This window comes from Kogia breviceps, chromosome 13, assembly GCF_026419965.1.
Source record: "Kogia breviceps isolate mKogBre1 chromosome 13, mKogBre1 haplotype 1, whole genome shotgun sequence".
NCBI classification, from domain to species: domain Eukaryota; kingdom Metazoa; phylum Chordata; class Mammalia; order Artiodactyla; family Physeteridae; genus Kogia; species Kogia breviceps.
The window spans coordinates 17,515,629-17,534,761 of NC_081322.1; the positions used below are offsets into that span (position 1 = coordinate 17,515,629).

Below are 19,133 nucleotides of genomic sequence, written 5' to 3' on the forward strand. Positions count from 1 at the left end.
CCAATATGCAGGGGACACGGGTTTCAGCTCTGGTCCGGGAAGATCCCACATGCCGCGGAGCAACTAAGCCTGTGCACCACAACTACTGAAGCCCATGAGCCTAGAGCCTGTGCTCCACAACAAGAGAAGCCACCGCAATGAGAAGCCCACGCACCGCAATGAAAAGTAGCCCCCACTCGCCCCAACTAAAGAAAAGCCTGCGCACAGCAACGAAGACCCAACGCAGTCAAAAAATAAATAAATAAAATAAATTTATTTTTTTAAAAAAAATCACATAATACCAGTGAGAAGAATACTTGTGTATAGAAATATAATCAGAGTTTTTAAGAAGGTACAGTATATACAAAAAATCGATTTTCTCTAGATTGGGAATCGTATAATTTTTTATTTACTTGTTTATTTTCTACCTCTCCAACTAGACTTACTTGAGAGCGGGAACATTTTTCAATCAGTCATACATACTCAAATCTGGTACCATGCTTGGCACACAATAGGAACTCAATAAATGGTTCAACATAAAATCTAGGGATAAGAAGTGATATTTAAAAAGCAGATTCCATCAACTAAAATCAGACTAGTCAAGTAAGATTCAACAGTTCAGTATCAAAAAGAAAAGAAAAGCAGTAATCACTTGGCTCATCTATTTACTTACAATATCAGACTAACCTCGGTTCCTTTTCTGATACAGAGACTGGATAGAGGGGTTTCTCAAAACATTCACAATGTTAATGTTTTATAATGTCTTTTTAGACAAGATGGAGATAACTCAACTGAATGACAATGAGCTATATTTCTGAATGGTCAAAAAATTGTACCCAAGAAATGATGATTAGAAGTTAACAGAACCTTTCCAAAGGCTTGCTATAAACTGTTTTCAATGGCGCTCTCAGTTCTATATTATCAATTACTTTGGTGCTAATCAAATCAACAGAGAAAGTAATAGTAAATATCAGAAGGACATAATCTGATTATCAGAAAGTCTTGGCAGACAGGAAACCTTGGATGGCACAAGGATTTGGCAAACTGGAACTTAATCCAGATTTGTCACATAAGGAGTGTCCCAAGAACTGAGTTTGTAAATAATGGAGACGGTTTTAGAGAAAACATGCTTATGTTCTTCAATCTGAATGGTCGAATTAAAATATTTCCAAGGTTCCTAATTTATGTTCGTTGTGTTTTGGAATATTATACTTGACCATCCACATATATTTGTTGCCAGTGTTTCCTCTCTAGCACTACCTACAAGAATAACAAATCAATGATTAGAAAAATCATAGGAAATAAAAAAGTAGACAATGAAAATAAAAATCAGATAAAGTGCTGTGTCCTTTGTACATTTCTCCTGTAACTGACTAAATATCTTGAAATTTCTATTTAGAAAATACTTTAAGAAGGTAGTTGAAAATGTAAGATGGGGGAAAACTGACAACTTTTTAAAAGGCCACATTTTAAGAGAAACATTATGAGATACGGGTTCCAAGCAAATATTGGAACAAAAATCAAAAGAACTAAGATGACTTTTCCTTACAGAGAACTCTTCCACTTGAAAATAATAATGTCAAATGTAGTTTTATGGATTCATAGATATTTACAGACTGAAAAGTTTTTTAGAAAAACTTCTCAGCAAGCACAATTTATACCTACCACCACAAAATCTCACACACATTCTACCACAGAAAATGCAAGTACCAAACTAGAGACTAGAAACAGCACAAAAGACTAAGAAATAAGATCTGCATATTTTGAAGATGTCACTACCTGGTTTCACCAAGACTGACAAAACATTTTAAGTAAAAACCCATTTTTATGGAAAAATAAATGTGAAAATGTACACAACAGTGAAATCTAAAGAGAAATTTCAAATTCACACAGTCAGCCCAAAGTTGTTAAATAAAAAGAATGCATTAATGAGAGGCTCACCCGTTTCAAAATTTTGACCTTGTGCTTCACTGTATCATCTATAAATTTGGTTTTGTCATTTGTTGTAGTGTGCTTTGATAACCCAAGCTTTTCATATTCCATTGCTTTATCTTCACTATGGACTTCAACTTTAGCCTGGTTTCCCAAAATATCTGGATCTACTATTTCAGTCTTTTTATCTTCTTCGGCACAACATTTCACACACACATATTCTTTGTCTTCCTCTCCCATTTGCTGTGCTTGAGAAAGACTTAACCCAACACAATCACCATGAAACCAGTCATCACATCTCCCACAGCCAACCATAAACCTGGAAAGAAAAAAAGAAAGAACACTTTGATTCGATACATTTTCTTAAAAGCCAATGCTGAGTGAGCCTAAATTGAATTTTTAATATTTTTCCAGTATTTTGCATCTTTTCTGTCTTTACCCATTCTATCAGCTCAACATGGAGAGAGTTTTCAAAGAACATTCTATGAAAATGGAACTTTTAAGAAGTCAAACATTTCCCCTCAAATATGAGTGAGAAAATACTGGGGGGGAGGGGGACACATAAGGATAAAAATAAAGGGCAACTGACCTTTGTCAGCATATTGTATAGAATAAAAATGTATAGAATAACTATACTACATAATGTATAGTATACTTCTCCACTGAAAAGGGTGATAAACTGTGATAATCTGATCACAGACAACCCATCAAAGCTACAACTACATTTACCACATAGACCTGAAATCATACATAAAATTGGAGTCACTTATCCAACTAATCATTTTAAATAACAAAGAGAAAAACCAGATGCAACAAAAATGCAACTCAAAAACTTAACAAAGCGGAGCCTCACAGATTGTTCCTTATTAACCACCTTAACTATATATATATATATAACTATTCTTTGAGCTCAAAATATTCTGGTTCGTGTCACAATGATTTAGCTGAAGGATCTTTTTATGTACTTCTGAGCATGGGCTTCCTTACTACTTGATCTTGTACTTTAGATAATAAACTTGTTTTCCCAAATAATGACCAAATTGTATCAACGTGAAGATATTACTATTCAGAGTGAATTTTTTAAAAAATTTCCAAACGATCTCCTTATATTTTCTCTTTATTGCATTTTTATCTAAGAAATAATTTAACTAACCAATGAAAAAGTCCAAGGACAGATTTATGACTGAAAAGTTTGTTTTTCTAACTTAGAAAGAATATCTGGAATTATTTTAGAATAGCAAAAGATATATAAACAGCAATTTGAAGGTGAAAATACCTTTTTTACATACTTTTCAACCCATTATTAAGAAAATGACAAAGCTCACTTAATCATGTTTAACATTTTCCTTTTTTCTTCTTCAGATTAGTAATTCATGGTATTTTTGAAAGATTTAGGAGAATTTAAGTATATTCTTTAATGACCTAAAGACTTTGTGCTGATTTCAATAATAGTGGCACCAGCAACAGTGACAAAAGTCCTTTTAAAAACCTATCATCCAACAGGAAGATGTTAAAGGTAATATACTGGGTAACATGGCCAACCCTCTCTAAATATACCAGTGGTCCTGTTTTAATGTAAAAACTGTAAGAATCAGAACGCTGAGTTTCAAACCTTACAGGATGTCTTGAAAAAGTCATGGCAAATACCCCAACCCCCAACTGCAGACCACTCTATTCTTCTTCCTCTCTCATGTGCCTTTCCACTGTGGACCAACCACTGCCGTGCACCAAGGAAACTTGACTTCTTCATGTCTACAATTCACCATTCTTTACCCTAAATGGCGATGCTTCTGCTATCTTTTTCAGATAAGTCGTCATTTCCTCAATGGTTCATTTTAAAACTTAAAACAAATTCATTAAAAAAAAAACCACCTAATGCCTTAAGTAAAAATAAATTAAAATACAGAATATTTTGGATTCATAGCCCTAGTGAGAAAACTTTCCAACAATGTGGTATTTGTCTGCAAGACAGAAATGGTTTCTCTAGGTTTGAGACTTTAGATGGGTCCATGAATGTTTCAGTGATACAGATCATACAACCAACAGAAAAATAATGAAGTCTGAAAAATACAGATACTGAAAAGTTCTTCTATTTCAGACTGCAAAGTTGTAAGAACTCCTATTTCTTGAAAGCAACTATCTAAGCTGAATTCTTTTAAATTATTGAAGGAAAGCTAATGTGGTTTCTCATCTCAGCTATATTAATAATTTCTTCAAAGCAAGCCTGGAATAGTTTCAATAGCACACATACTATGACCATGGCTATGCTTTTGCCCCAAATCCAAATCTAACAAACCTATTAGGAAACTTCAAATCTTTATTCAACCAGGATAGAGTCATTTTATGATGTGGAATGTATTCATTATATCACCATGCCCCAAGTTTATTTATGGAAATGTCTCCTCAACCTTGAGAAGTTCTGAAAAACAAATCTCAAAACTACAGTGCCATCCAGAAGTATCTTAATAATAATAAATTTTAGATTTTATATTAAAAAATGCAGTTAAAATTTTGAGAAATCAAAACAAAAAATGACATTGATAAAAATAATTACATGTCCTAGGGGAAAATGTAATTGATTCACTTGAAAGTGAAACTGGAAAATTTCAAAAAAGGAAATATTACCAGTACTATGAACTTTATTAAGTGGCCTATCCCAAAAAGAGAAGATACACTGTCTTCCCTTTTCATATTACTCCTCATGGCTTAAAAAGGGAGGGAGTATGGATCAAATAGCTAACATAATTACCCTCCCATTTTCTGCTCTGTCCTTGAAGTTCTGATTACCAAAAGGCAAAATCACTCAAAGATAAGACTATAACCCGGGTGTTATATATTTCACTAAAAAAATTAATGTGTGGTAAAAGATTAACTCTGAATTAACTGGACCAAGTCAGCACGAAATCAGTTAAATGGAAAAGTTTAGAAATATTTATGTTTTGTTCTCCTACTGTTACACATTCATACACAAAATTTTAAATCCTACTATAATTTAAACCTAATTTAAAATGTAACCTTAATTCTAATCTTTTTGGCACAAACCAAAATATATTCTTAGAAAATTTTCAAGTTTCTTCAAAGTAAACCACAAAAGCAACATTGAGAATTCCTGTTCTTAAAAAGTCATGTCACAAATTCACTAACAATGGAGCTGTTACATGATGAGCCGTTAAGTTCTCATAAGTGGTTCCTTTAAGTAACAACTAAGACTGTATTACTGTGAATGTATATGTACTCACTCTTTTCTAGGGTAAAATGATTTTATTCCACATAAACATTAAATCATTGTTTTTATCACTAACAATCTAATCCGCAGAGAAAAGTACTTTTCTATCAAACTCTTAAACTCCTAAGAAAAACCAGAATCACTTTCTCTAAGAGAAAATTTCCTTCTCAGAAAAAGATTTGTTTGAGTAAAAAGCTATGACTCCATTATGTTAAGGATATTTTTTTGTTTCTAAATTTCATCCAATGAACTAATATTCTACATCTGGGCAAGAAAGTATAATACAAACTGAAGATACAAATGTCATCTGGAGAGGCAGGGAAATACTAGAAACTACAAGGTAGGTATTATGAAAAGACTAAGACTTCTTCCTTCCAAAATGCCAACTGGCTTATGTTTAAAAGACGTTCAAAGATAAGTTTTTTAAAAAGTATTAAATAGTCTAGATTTTAAAGTAATGAATATACCTTAGCTACAAGGCTGAATCAGGAAAATAAATGGAAGCCAAAACAACAGCATGAAGCGTTAACTGTGAGGCAGTCAATGCCTACTGTCTTTCGGATACATACAGAAGTTGCTTATGGTCGAATATTACATTTGGCCATGCCATGAAGGAATCCATATTTAAAAAATATAATTTCCAACTGGAAGCACATACAGGAAGCTATCCTTCCTGTATGTATGTATTTTACATGTTGTAATACATGTAAAATGCTGAAAAGTTATAAAATATCTTTACAGAAGTAAATTTGTCACAAGTGCTAAAAAAATGTATTAACGAATAGCTTTCAATGAATGTAGCTGGTGCATGAGATCAAAGATATGGATGAAAGTTATTTCCACATGTCCTTCCTAATAAATTCATATTCTTACACATGGATTAAACTAGGAAAATTACATGCTGCATGACAGGTGTATTTTTTGAGTAACCTCAATATATACAAGCAGAGTGCATCAAGGAAGTAGTGAAGGCTGGTTAATATGTAAAGAAAAAAACAATCAATTACTTAGGCTTCTTTATTCACAAAATTGAATGTGAAATGCTGCTTCCAAAATTGATAGTTTCCAGTATTATTACATATTATTCATGTCTATTACATAGGGTAAACTCAAAATCCCTACACATCTAATATTCTAAGTCATTTTCCAGACTGGGGCAAAGAAACTCTAGGTTTTATAGGTTAGATCCAAAAGGCAGCCTTAAGTAAAAAACAATGGGACTTAACAATCTTCATTTTAGGTAACTGATATTGGTGAAGTGACAGTCATCATTCAAAAGCCTGGGCAAACTCCTGAGGACCACGCCATCATAACAGAAGTTTATCTCCAAAAAAGTTACATTATAACATGTCTTCCAACTCTAGGCCAAAGTTTCATTTCAGAAAAGCATTCAGTTTAAGGCTCCTATTTCATTTTCTGACATGTCAGTATGATGGTGTTTAGAAGATGCTGTCAAAGAAAAAAGGGCTAACTTAAAAGGGCACTTACAAGGACCATCCAGCCCTTAATTCTCTTAGGCCCACTTTAGAATATTTGAATAAGGTGTTTTAAACAAAAAAGCATAAACAGCACAAAAGTGAGGGCAAATGTAGCACTATATTCAAATAAGTCACAAGTTTTAAAAACTGGAATATGCTATTATAAAGTAACCACTGACACTAAAAATAGGCCATAGGCTGAATCACAAATGAAAAAACCCCTTGACATAAAAGTTATTTTTTTACAGAATAGCCCCAAGAACTCCCAACCACACCCTCCATACCAAAATAATGTTACACGCACTGCACTAAAGTGTCCCTCCCTAAAGAGTTTCATTTTCATGTAATCTAATTGTGCTGGGAATCATTCTAACATTTACTTTCATTAGTAAAGATAGTATTACAATGTGCAAGTTACAATGTTCTTTTATCATGTCAATGTTGATAGAAGTTCCAACAGCAATCTCAACACTTGAACAGGATAATCTTGTAGCTGGAAACTCCACTTCACCTCTTGTTCTCTTTTTCTCAAAAAGCTAGCAATTAAAAAATACATGGGCGGGGAGGGTGGCAGTGTCATAAAACTATAGAATACTGAATCTTAAGGAAAGAATGACAACGGCAGTGCTATAAAATCACTTCCTAAAAGATAAGAAATCACAAGAAACCCAAATCACTAGAACATTCAAAAACAAAATACATGTTTCACTCCATTCCATGTTACATACAAAATTCCCCTGCATCATTTAACAGTTGTTTTAGCTATCAAATTTCATTCTAAGGTCAAGTTTGATAGTTATGAAGTAGTGTTATTATGTCAGAGTAAGTGTGCTTCATTTGAAAGTATATATATAGAATTTCCATTATGCCCTTCACAATTTACTAGTTCTTCTCAAGCCAAACAAAATAATTTATAACTTACAGACCCAAAGCACTATAACAATTTTCTGATTTTTTTTTAAGATGCAATGACTAAATTAAACTAACCAGTTACAATGATAAAACATTTCCATATATACCAGCTTTTGGTCAGACTATGCATTTTAAAGTTTCTAGGATGGCATATTTGTAAATTCAGTGACTCCATCTTACTACCATATATCCGGGATTGATGAAGGGTTTCTGTTTGTGCAAAAGTCTTTGTATGTTAAATAATCTCTTTTTGTAAAAAGTTCTCACACTAATCCCACCCTTTAAAAAAGCAATTTCTCTTTACTGTACATATCACATATACATACACACACACAGACACACACACACACACACACACACACACCTGTTGCCATGTGGTTTTTTGCAAAACCCACACTGCTTGCTGGGAGTCCAGATATATTTGCTTTCAAATGAAGAGCTATGATCTGAGCCTTCCCGTTTTACAGTAGCTATATTATCTGGAATGAACAACGGTGGCTCATCCAAAGAAAAACTTTTGCTGCTTCTTCTTTGACGGGGTTGTAGGTTCTTCTCAGGTTTTTTTAATTTCAATTTATCCTCTTCCCTAAAATGTTCTACACCACCTGTGTGCTCAAGCTCTTCCTTCACATGACTATTGGTTCTCACTGCTGGAGCCAGCTGCTGGGGCTTATGGCACTGTTTCTGGCTGGAATGCAACAAATGTCCAGTTTGTGCAGGATGATGAGGTTCTTTTGAGCAACCAGGGTGTCCATGAGGCTTTTCACTCAAAGAATGAGTTATGGGTTTGGAAATCTGTACTAAATTTTGATCTTGTGATATCTTTCTGAATACAGAATGAGCCTGATTTTTCACAGATTTAACCCCAGAATTGCAACTCTGAATCTTTGAATCCGTATCAACTTGTTTCTTTCTCACTTTGACTGGCCTATGAAAATTTTGCTTAGATTCTGATTCATCAGCATTTCGCTTCACACTTTTGACATTAACTTTAGTTATGTTATGCATTAATTCATGCTTTGCTCCAACAACTTTCTTCCGAGTATCTGTGGTCATGGTTTGCTTAGAATGAATTATAGGTTTTGTATGTTTGGGTCTTATGTTTTTTGACTCTAAGCAAGAAACACTATTTGACTGGTTTTCTCTGTCATCCTGAAGGTTTGCTGTTTCATGAGACTCCATTTTAATACTTTCAACAATATTCAACTGTTTTGAATTTTGGTCAGGTGCATCACAAATAGCATTTTCTAGAATATTACTTTCTTGTTCAAAAGCACTAGTATTAACCACCTCTAAGTCTGACTGATTAAACCTGGTGCCCTCCAACTGCTTATCATTAGACTCTGTGTCTTTACAGTAAGCCATTTCCATTCCACTTCTTTGAAGGGAGTTCTCAGCTTTATCAGCAACTTCCACGCTATCTTTCAATTCCAAACTACATTCATTTACTTCATCCACAGAACCAGACAAACGGACAAGGTTCTTTACTTTCTCATTTGGGTTTGTACAAGCAGCACTGCCAGAGAAAGCAACGGAAGATGCAGGTTCCTCACTGACACTGTCATCTTCGTGGGGTAATTTTATTGTCTCCTTTGATTCCTGTTCAACTTCTCCTTCTACCTTCACTTCTTCAACAACAGTCCCACCCACTTTACTTGAAATGGAATCGTTCCGTTCATGTTCTTCTTTATCTGAAAACTTAAACAATGGGCTGACAGTCTTGGCTTCACATTCATTTTTCCCTTCTTCAACACTGACACAAGTCTCTGAAAGGAGTGGACAGTGTGACTCGTGAGACGGCACATCTGCTTCTCCCCGACTCCCGCACTCCTGCTCAGAATCTGCCCCAGCTCCCCCCTTCACCTCCACACGCGACGGGGGGGCCGCTGCTGTGACACGCCCGCTCTGTCGGCTGCTCCCCCTGCTCTCCGTCTGGGGCTCAGGTTTCGGCGACGTGCCAACTTCTCCTTTCATCTGACACCGTTCTTGTTGTTTCAGCCCTGCTTTAGGGGCAGACACAGTCTTCCCGGATGCCTTTTTTGTGCTATTTAAAGGTGCTGCATTTGAACGCTTGGCGATAGTGCTTTGTCGCAAACTTCTTATTTGTTCTATCACAAGGGAAAAAATAAATAAAAATAACTTAGTTATTTTGCCATGTGTTTTTATTTCAACGCAATTTAGAATACATCCCTTCTTTATTCTGAGCTATAAAATTTATTTTCCCATTTCAAAGAAAATGTACTGACATCTACCCATGATAATGGTGACATTTTTTAGACACTTATCAAAGTTCTATAATTCTGGGGCAGAAAATAACCTGTATAAAATTCAGACTGATATTATACTTTACAACAAGAAATACTTTCATCAAGCTTCTTTTCTATGAAAGTAAGCTGGAGGTAAAATCAATGAGGTTCCTTGATATTACTACCCATCTTAAAGCAAGGCTGTCATACAGTTGTAAACATTAAATACCTTTTAAAACCAAACAAATTAAGGTGCCAATAAAATCTGAACTAAACCACCTATCACAAACCGGATCTGTGTGAGTTTCAAAGCACAGCCTCAAAAGAACTGTAATGTCCTTATGAATGTGTTTCCCTTATATCTCCATTTTAGCATTCAAGCTATTCCTTGAAGAGCTTGAATATTTTAAGAAATGAAATATATACTAGAGTACTAGACACAGATCAACAAAAAAAGAAATTATAATTAAAGAGATGTATCATAAGGGAAATGTACCATAAGAAAATGTATCATAAGGGAAAATGCGGAAAGCATGCAAATGATTTAATAAAGCTTCCCACTTGTAACAATGCTCCTAACAAAGAATCAACTAACTGAGACTTTCCTCCTTGCCCTATCTGGATACATCCTCCAAGGGAAAAAGAAACAAAGTGAAGAGAAATTAGAAAGAAAGCTAAATAATTCACTAAGAAAAAATAATAGTTCACTGAGTAAAAAAACAACCCACAAACTGAAATACAAAATAAGAAGCTATATTCAAGTCTATGCATATCCAATACCTCTGAACCAACTCTGTACGAAAACTGAACGTCACAAATTTTAAAAAAGTCTCCTTCCTTTTTAATGCAAAACGCTACTATGGACCAGTATTTAGAACATTTTCCTAATTTGTCACATATCACTGAACTTGTGAAACTCTTCAAGAACGTGTCACAGGTCCTCCTCATTTGTCTCTAACAGTCCCAGTTGATGCTTGTACTCATGACACTCAAAAGTGTCCCCATTTGGACAATAAATTACACAGTCATCCTATCTTAGAGACCCTTTCTAATTCCCCAGGACTCAGCACAATATTGGGTCATCAGGTAAGTACCCAACAACTTCAAAAACTTACTTAGTGGATTATGAAACACTCATGCTCAGATATATAACATTTTAAAATAACTAAAATTTTAATGGCTTGTTATTAATTTTTAGATAATTTTTAAAACTCTGAAGACAGCCTGTAATAATTTATAGCTTTACTATATTTATATGCGCTGAAATAAAATAAATGAAGAACTTTTAACACCCATTATGTAAGTGGTTGATAAATGAATATAGCACATTCAACTGTGAAGGTATTCAGATAAAAAATTGTTTTCCAATAGTAATTGATTAACTGACAAAGGATAAAGTAACTCTTTCTCCTCTAACTATAATCTACCTTAGTTTGAAGCCGGGCGGTATAGGCCAAACATTACCATTATTTCTCTATAACGTTCATTATACTCTCTTTGTTTCTCAATGTCACAAATATATACCAAATAATCGATTTTTTTTTAAACTGAGGAAAAGATGATGAAGTAAGTATATGCATCTGAGCTAATAATCCACTTCTCAAAACCCCACATTAAAGCTATACAAAAGCTAAGAATCTAAAAGGAAAGAAAGGACCAATGCCTAAGAATTTAACAAACCATGCCTGTGTAGTGAAGGCACCATTAGAATACAAACTGAGGGGTTTCAGAGAGCTTCTGAATGGTGAAGTAGAACACCTCCACATGCCACAGTGCTTGCTGGGCTCCAAGAGGACTGAAGTTTCTTTGTTCTTGACCTCATCCTATGAATCTCTTCATCTGGCTGTTGGTTCCTGTGCCTTAATATCCTTGGTAATAAACCACTCATCTGAAAGTTTTGGGGACATTGGTTTCTACTCTGACAGTTATTTTCCCTCAGCACATGACAAATGACAGTCAACTGTTCTCCAGCTTCTTAATTAATAAGGCACCTTTCAGTGTAACTGCCATTCATTTTTTTGCCGTGTGGCTGATAGGTTCTTGGTGCTCTGGCCGGGTGTCAGGCCTGTGCCTCTAAGGTGGGAGAGCCAAGTTCAGAACACTGGGCCACCAGAGACCTCCCGGCTCCACGTAATATCAAACGGTGAAAGCTCTCCCAGAGATCTCCATCTCAACGCTAAAATCCAGCTCCACTCAACGACCAGCAAGCTACAGTGATGGACACCCTACGCCAAACAACTAGCAAGACAGGAACACAACCCCACCCATTAGCAGAGAGGCTGCCTAAAATCATATGAAGTTCACAGACACCCCAAAACACACCACAAGACACAGTCCGGCCCAACAGAAAGACAAGATCTAGCCTCATCCACCAGAACACAGGCATGAATACCCTCCACCAGGAAGCCTACACAACCCACTGAACCAACCTTAGCCACTGGGGGCAGACACCAAAAACAACAGAAACTATGAACCTGTAGTCAGTGAAAACGAGACCCCAAACACAGTAAGTTAAGCAAAATGAGAAGACAGAGAAACCCATGGCAGATGAAGAAGGTAAAATCCCACCAGACCAAACAAATGAAGAGGAAATAGGCAGTCTACCTGAAAAAGAGTTCAGAGTAATGACAGTAAAGATGAACCAAAAATCTTGGAAATACAATGGAGAAAATACAAGAAATGTTTGACAAGGAACTACAAGAACTAAAGAGCAAACAAACAATGATGAACACCACAATAAATGAAATTTAAAATTCTCTAGAAGGGATCAATAGCAGAATAACTGAAGCAGAAGAACGGATAAATGACCTGGAAGATAAAATAGTGGAAATAACTACTGCTGAGCAAAATAAAGAAAAAAGAACAAAAATAATTGAAAACGGTCTCAGAGACCTCTGGGACAACATTAAACGCACCAACGTTCAAATTATAGGGGTCCCACAAGAAAAAGAGAAAAAGAAAGGGACTAAGAAAATATTTCAAGTGATTATAGTTGAAAACTTCCCTAATATGGGAAAGGAAAGAGTCAATCAAGTCCAGGAAGCACAGAGTCCCATACAGGATAAATAAGGAAAAACACGCCAAAACACGTATTAATTGAATTATCAAAAATTAAATACAAAGAAAACATATTAAAAGCAGCAAGGGAAAAACAACAAATAACATACAAGGGACTCCCCATAAGTTTAACAGCTGATCTTTAAACCCAAATTCTGCAAGCCAGAAGGGAGTGGCAGGACATATTTTAAGTGATGAAAGGGAAAAACCTACAACCAAGATTACTCTACCCAGCAAGGATCTCATTCAGATTCGGCAGAGAAATTAAAACCTTTACAGACAAGCAAAGCCTAAGAGAATTCAGCACCACCAAACCAGCTTTGCAACAAATGCTAAAGGAACTTCTCTAGGCGGGAAACACAAGAGGAGGAAAAGACCTTCAATAACAAACCCAAAACAATTAAGAAAATGGGAATAGGAAGATACATAACGATAATTACCTTAAATGTAAATGGATTAAATGCTCCAACCAAAAGACACAGACTGGCTGAAAGGATATAAAAACAAAACCCAGATAATGCTGTCTAAAAGAGACCCACTTCAGACCTAGGGACACATACAGACTGAAAGTGAGGGGATGGAAAAACATATTCCATGCAAATGGAAATCAAGAGAAAGGTGGAGTAGCAATTCTCACATCAGACAAAATAGACTTTAAAATAAAGACTATTACAAGAGATAAAAAAGAACACTACATAATGATCAAGGGATCAATCCAAGAAGAAGACATAACAATTTTAAATATTTATGTACCCAACATAGGAGCACCTCAATACATAAAGCAAATTCTAATAGCCATAAAAGGGGAAATTGACAGTAACACAATCATAGTAGAGGACTTTAACACCCCATTTTCACCAGTGGACAGATCATCCAAAATGAAAATAAATAAGGAAACACAAGCTTTAAATGATACATTAAACAAGATGGACTTACTTGATATTTATAGGACATTCCATCACAAAACAACAGAATACACTTTCTTCTGGAGTGCTCATGGAACATTCTCCAGGATAGATCATCTCTTGGTTCACAAATCAAGCATTGGTAAATTTAAGAAAATTGAAATCGTATCAAGTAGATCTTCTCAGAACACAACACTATGAGACCAGATATCAATTACAGGAAAAAAATCTGTAAAAACTACGAACACATGGAGGCTAAACAATATACTACTTAATAACCAAGAAATCACTGAAGAAATCAAAGAGGAAATAAAAAATACCTAAACAAATGACAATGAAAACATGATGACCCAAAACCTATGGGAAGCAGCAAAAACAGTTCTACGAGGGAAGTTAATAGCAATACAATCCTACCTCAAGAAACAAGAAACACCTCAAATAAACAACCTAAACCTTACACCTAAAGCAACTAGAGAAAGAAGAACAAAAAACCACGAAGTTAGGAGAAGGATAAAAATCATAAAAATCAGAACAGAAATAAATGAAAAAGAAATGAAGGAAAAGATAGCAAAGAGCAATAAAACTAAAAGCTGGTTCTTTGAGAAAATAAACAAAATTGATTAACCATTAGTGAGACTCAACAGGAAAAAAAGGGAGTCACATCAACAGAATTAGAAATGAAAAAGTAGAAGTAACAACTGACACTGCAGAAATACAAGGATCATGAGAGATTATAAGCAACTATATGCCAATAAAATGGACAACCTGGAAGAAATGGACAAATTCTTAGAAAAGCACAACGTTCTGAGACTGAACCAGGAAGAAATAAAAAATGCAAACAGACCAATCACAAGCACAGAAATTGAAACTGTGATTAAAAATCTTCCAACAAACAAAAGCTCAAGACCAGATGGCTTCACGGGGGAATTCTATCAAACATTTAGAGAACAGCTAACACCTATCCTTCTCAAACTCTTCCAAAAGATAGCAGAGGGAGGAACACTCCCAAACTCATTCTACGAGGCCACCATCACCCTGATACCAAAACCAGACAAAGATGTCACAAAGAAAGAAAACTACAGGCCAATAACACTGATGAACAGAGATGAAAAAATCCTCAACAAAATACTAGCAAACACAAACTAGCAGCAGATTAAAAGGATCGGATACCATGATCAAGTGGGGTTTAACCCAGGAATGCAAGGATTCTTCAATATACATAAATCAAGCAATGTGTTACACCATATTAAAAAACTGAAGAATAAAAACCATATGACCATCTCAATAGATGCAGAAAAAGCGTTCAACAAAATTCAACACCCATTTATGATTAACATCCTCCAGAAAGTAGGCATAGAGGGAACTTACCTCAACATAATAAAGGCCATATATGACAAACACACAGCCAACATCATTCTCAATGGTGAAAAACTGAAACCATTTCCGCTAAGATCAGGAACAAGAACAAGGTTCCTCACTCTCACCACTATCATTCAACATAGTTTTGGAAGTTTTAGCCACAGCAATCAGAGAAGAAAAAGAAATAAAAGGAATCCAAATCGGAAAAGATGATGTAAAACTGTCACTGTTTGCAGATGACATGATAGTATACAAAAAGAATCCCAGAGATGCTACCAGAGAACTACTAGAGCTAATCAATGAATTTGGTAAAGTAGCAGGATACAAAATTAATGCACAGAAATCTCTTGCATTCCTATACACTAATGATGAAAAATCTGAAAGAGAAATTAAGGAAACACTCTCATTTACCACTGCAACAAAAGGAATAAAATACCTAGGAATAAACCTATCTAAGGAGACAAAAGACCTGTATGCAGAAAACTATAAGGCACTGATGAAAGAAATTAAAGATGATAAACAGATGGAGAGATATACCATGTTCTTGGACTGAAGAATCAACATTGTGAAAATGACTATATTACCCAAAGCCATCTACAGATTCAATGCAATCCCTATCAAACTACCAACGGAATTTTTCACAGAACTAGAACAGAAAATTTCACTTTGTATGGAAACAGAAAAGACTCCAAATAGCCAAAACAGTCTTGAGAAAGAAAAATGGAGCTGGAGGAATCAGCCTCCCTGACTTCAGACTATACTAAGAAGGCACAGTAATCAAGACAGAATGGTACTGGCACAAAAACAGAAATATAGATCAATGGAACAGGATGGAAAACCCAGAGATAAACCCACACACATATGGTCATCTTATCTTTGATAAAGGAAGCAAGAATATAAAACAGAGAAAAGACAGCCTCTTCAATAACTAGTGCTGGGAAAACTGAACAGCTACATGTAAAAGAATGAAATAAGAACACTCCCTAACACCATACACAAAAATAAACTCCAAGTGGATTAAAGACCTAAATGTAAGGCCAGACACTATAAAACTCTTAGAGGAAAATGTAGGCAGAACACTCTATGACATAAATCTCAGCAAGATCCTTTTTGACCCACCTCCTAGAGAAACGGAAATAAAAACAAAAATAAACAAATGGGACCTTATGAAACTTAAAAGCTTTTGCACAGCAAAGGAAACCATAAACAAGACAAAAAGACAACCCTCAGAATAGGAGAAAATATTTGCAAATGAAGCAACTGACAAAGGATTAATCTCCAAAATTTGCAAGCAGCTCATGCAGCTCAATATCAAAAAAACAAACAACACAATCCAAAAATGGGCAGAAGACCTAAATAGACATTTCTCCAAAGAAGACATACAGATTGCCAACAAACACATGAAAGATTGCTCATCACTAATCATTAGGGAAATGCAAATCAAAACTACAGTGAGGTATCACCTCACACCAGACAGAATGGCTATCATCAAAACATGTACAGTAAATGCTGGAGAGGGTGTAGAGAAAAGGGAACCCCCTTGCACTGTTAGTGGGAATATAAATTGGTACAGCCACTATGGAGAACAGTATGGTGGTTCCTCAGGAAACTAAAAGTTGAATTACCATACGACCCAGCAATCCCACTACTGAGCATACGCCCTGAGAAAACCGAGCCACGTACGACAATGTTCACTGCAGCACTATTTACAATAGCCAGGACATGGAAGCAACCTAAGTGTCCATCAATAGATGAATAGATAAAGAAGCTGGAATATTACTCAGCCATAAAAAGAAACAAAGTTATTTGTAGTGAGGTGGATGGATCTAGAATTTGTCATACAGAGTAAAGTCAGAAAGAGAAAAACAAATACTGTATGCTAACACATATATATAGAATCTAAAAAAAAAATGAAGAACCTAGATTCAGTATAGGAATAAAGATGCAGACGTAGAGAATGTACTTGAGGACATGGGGAGGGGGAAGGGTAAGCTGGGTGGAACTGAGAGAGTGGCATGGACTTATATATACTACCAAATGCAGGGGCTTCCCTGGTGGCGCAGTGGTTGAGAATCCGCCTGCCGATGCAGGAGACACGGGTTCGTGCCCTGGTCCGGGAAGATCCCACATGCCGCGGAGCAACTAAGCCCGTGAGCCATGGCCGCCAGGCCTGTGCGTCCGGAGCCTGTGCTCCGCAACGGGAGAGGCCACAACAGTGAGAGGCCCGCACACACACACACACACACAAAAAAAAAAAAAACCCAAATGCAACATAGATAGCTAGCGGAATGCAGCCGCATGGCACAGGGAGATCAGCTCTCTGCTTTGTGTCCACCTAGAGGGGTGGGATAGGGAGGGTGGGAGGGAGACACAAAGGGAGGACATATGGGACATAGGTGTATGTACAGCTGATTCACTTTGTTATACAGCAGAAACTAACACACCACTGTAAAGCAATTATACTCCAATAAAGATGTTTAAAATTTTTTTTTAATTTAAAAAGTAAAATAAAGGAAAGAAAGGGCAGGAGAAGAATAAACACGACGATTTTGGAAGCCAAATAAAAGATGATCAAGAAGTAACTGATGGGGTTTCCCTGGTGGCACAGTGGTTGAGAGTCCGCCAGCTGCTGCCGGGGACACAGGTTCGTGCCCTGGTCCAGGAGGGTCCCACATGCCGCAGAGTGGCTGGGCCCGTGAGCCAGGCCGCTGAGCCTGCGCTCCGCAACGGGACCAAAAAAAAAAAGAAGTAACTGATGCAGGACATCCAAAAAAAAAAAGATAAAAAAGATAAACAGTAATCATTAACACCTCAAAAGGCTTAGGAACTGGTGATCCCAGATAATTCTAAAGTAGGGAGGAAGGCAGGCAGTTAAAATGAGGATGAGTCAAAAGCTGTTTAAAAAGCAGTCAGACCACGAGCTCCCTTCTCCCCTACTCCATCCGTTGGGCAACTGCCCTTCCCAGGTCCTAATCGAAGATTGGAGACTTACCCTTTAGGGAGTGTAAAAACAGAGTTTCTAGACTAAGGAACATCCAGCATAGATAAGAGCAGCAGTAAAGTACACTGAAATCTGTAAGATTATGTGTATTTGTATATACTGAAAGATGAGATGCCCCCATCAGCTTCCCTCAAGGGCTCCCATGATATGTTAACAATCTAACAAGCCTAAAGTCTAACAACAGGGATTCCTCCAAAAAGTAACACAGCCAGATTACCATACAGTGATGCTCATAGTTGACAAAACATTAAACATTAAGCAAGCTATCAATGATCAGACATTTAGCAAAGTCTCTTAACATGAAAGACAGAACCAAAAAAAAACAGAAAAAAAATGACTAAAACACCTTTAAACCACCGTATCTTATGAAAGACAACATAAGATACTGCATGCATGAAACAAGACCAGAATGTTACAAAAAGGACTATTCCCAGAACAAAAAAAGAACATTCAGAATTTGATGAAAAAGTTGAAGGATAAACATGAGAAAATTTCAGGAAGTAGAGGAACAATACAGAGGTGGAAAGATGAAGAAAATGGAAGAGCCAGTCCCTGCTATCTAATACTTGAATAAAAGGAGTTCCAGGAAGCAAGAGTTGACAAAATAAAGGGGAAAATAATCAATGAAATAATTCAAGAGATTTTCCCAGAACTGAAAATGGAGCATCACTTTCAAATTTCTGAGGAAAAACAATTTCCAACCTTGAGTTCTATGTTCAATCAGACCATGATTCCAATGTGAGAACATATTAAATATATTTGCAAACATACAAGGTTTCAAAAATATATATCCCTATTCCTCTTTCTCACAAAAGTACTAGAAGAGGTATGTCACCAAAACGAAGCAGCTACTTCAAAGAAAAGTAAACAGGAACTGCAATACAGAACAGAATCCTCAGAAGAATAGTAAAGGAGAGCTCTCTGGACAACAGCCATGCATCTGACTTATACAGAGCTAACACAACAGTGCACACGGAAGCAGATCAGAAGGCCCCCAGAGACACTTCCTCAATAAGATGAAAAAGACAGAACACCTGA

At 36.1% G+C, this 19,133-nt stretch overlaps 1 protein-coding gene across 7 annotated transcripts in view; it reads right to left on the reverse strand.

Moving 5' to 3' along the window:
* PHF3 (PHD finger protein 3) overlaps nt 1-19,133 on the reverse strand; it is a 103,092-nt gene that overhangs the window by 29,214 nt on the left and 54,745 nt on the right. For all 7 annotated transcript variants that reach the window (XM_059083024.2, XM_059083025.2, XM_067011394.1 and 4 more), the window contains 2 exons: nt 7,892-9,635; nt 1,921-2,230 (listed from right to left, as the gene is read on the reverse strand). In XM_059083024.2, coding sequence (XP_058939007.1) covers nt 1,921-2,230; nt 7,892-9,635 — 2,054 coding nt within the window. The remainder of the gene's footprint in view (nt 1-1,920; nt 2,231-7,891; nt 9,636-19,133) is intronic.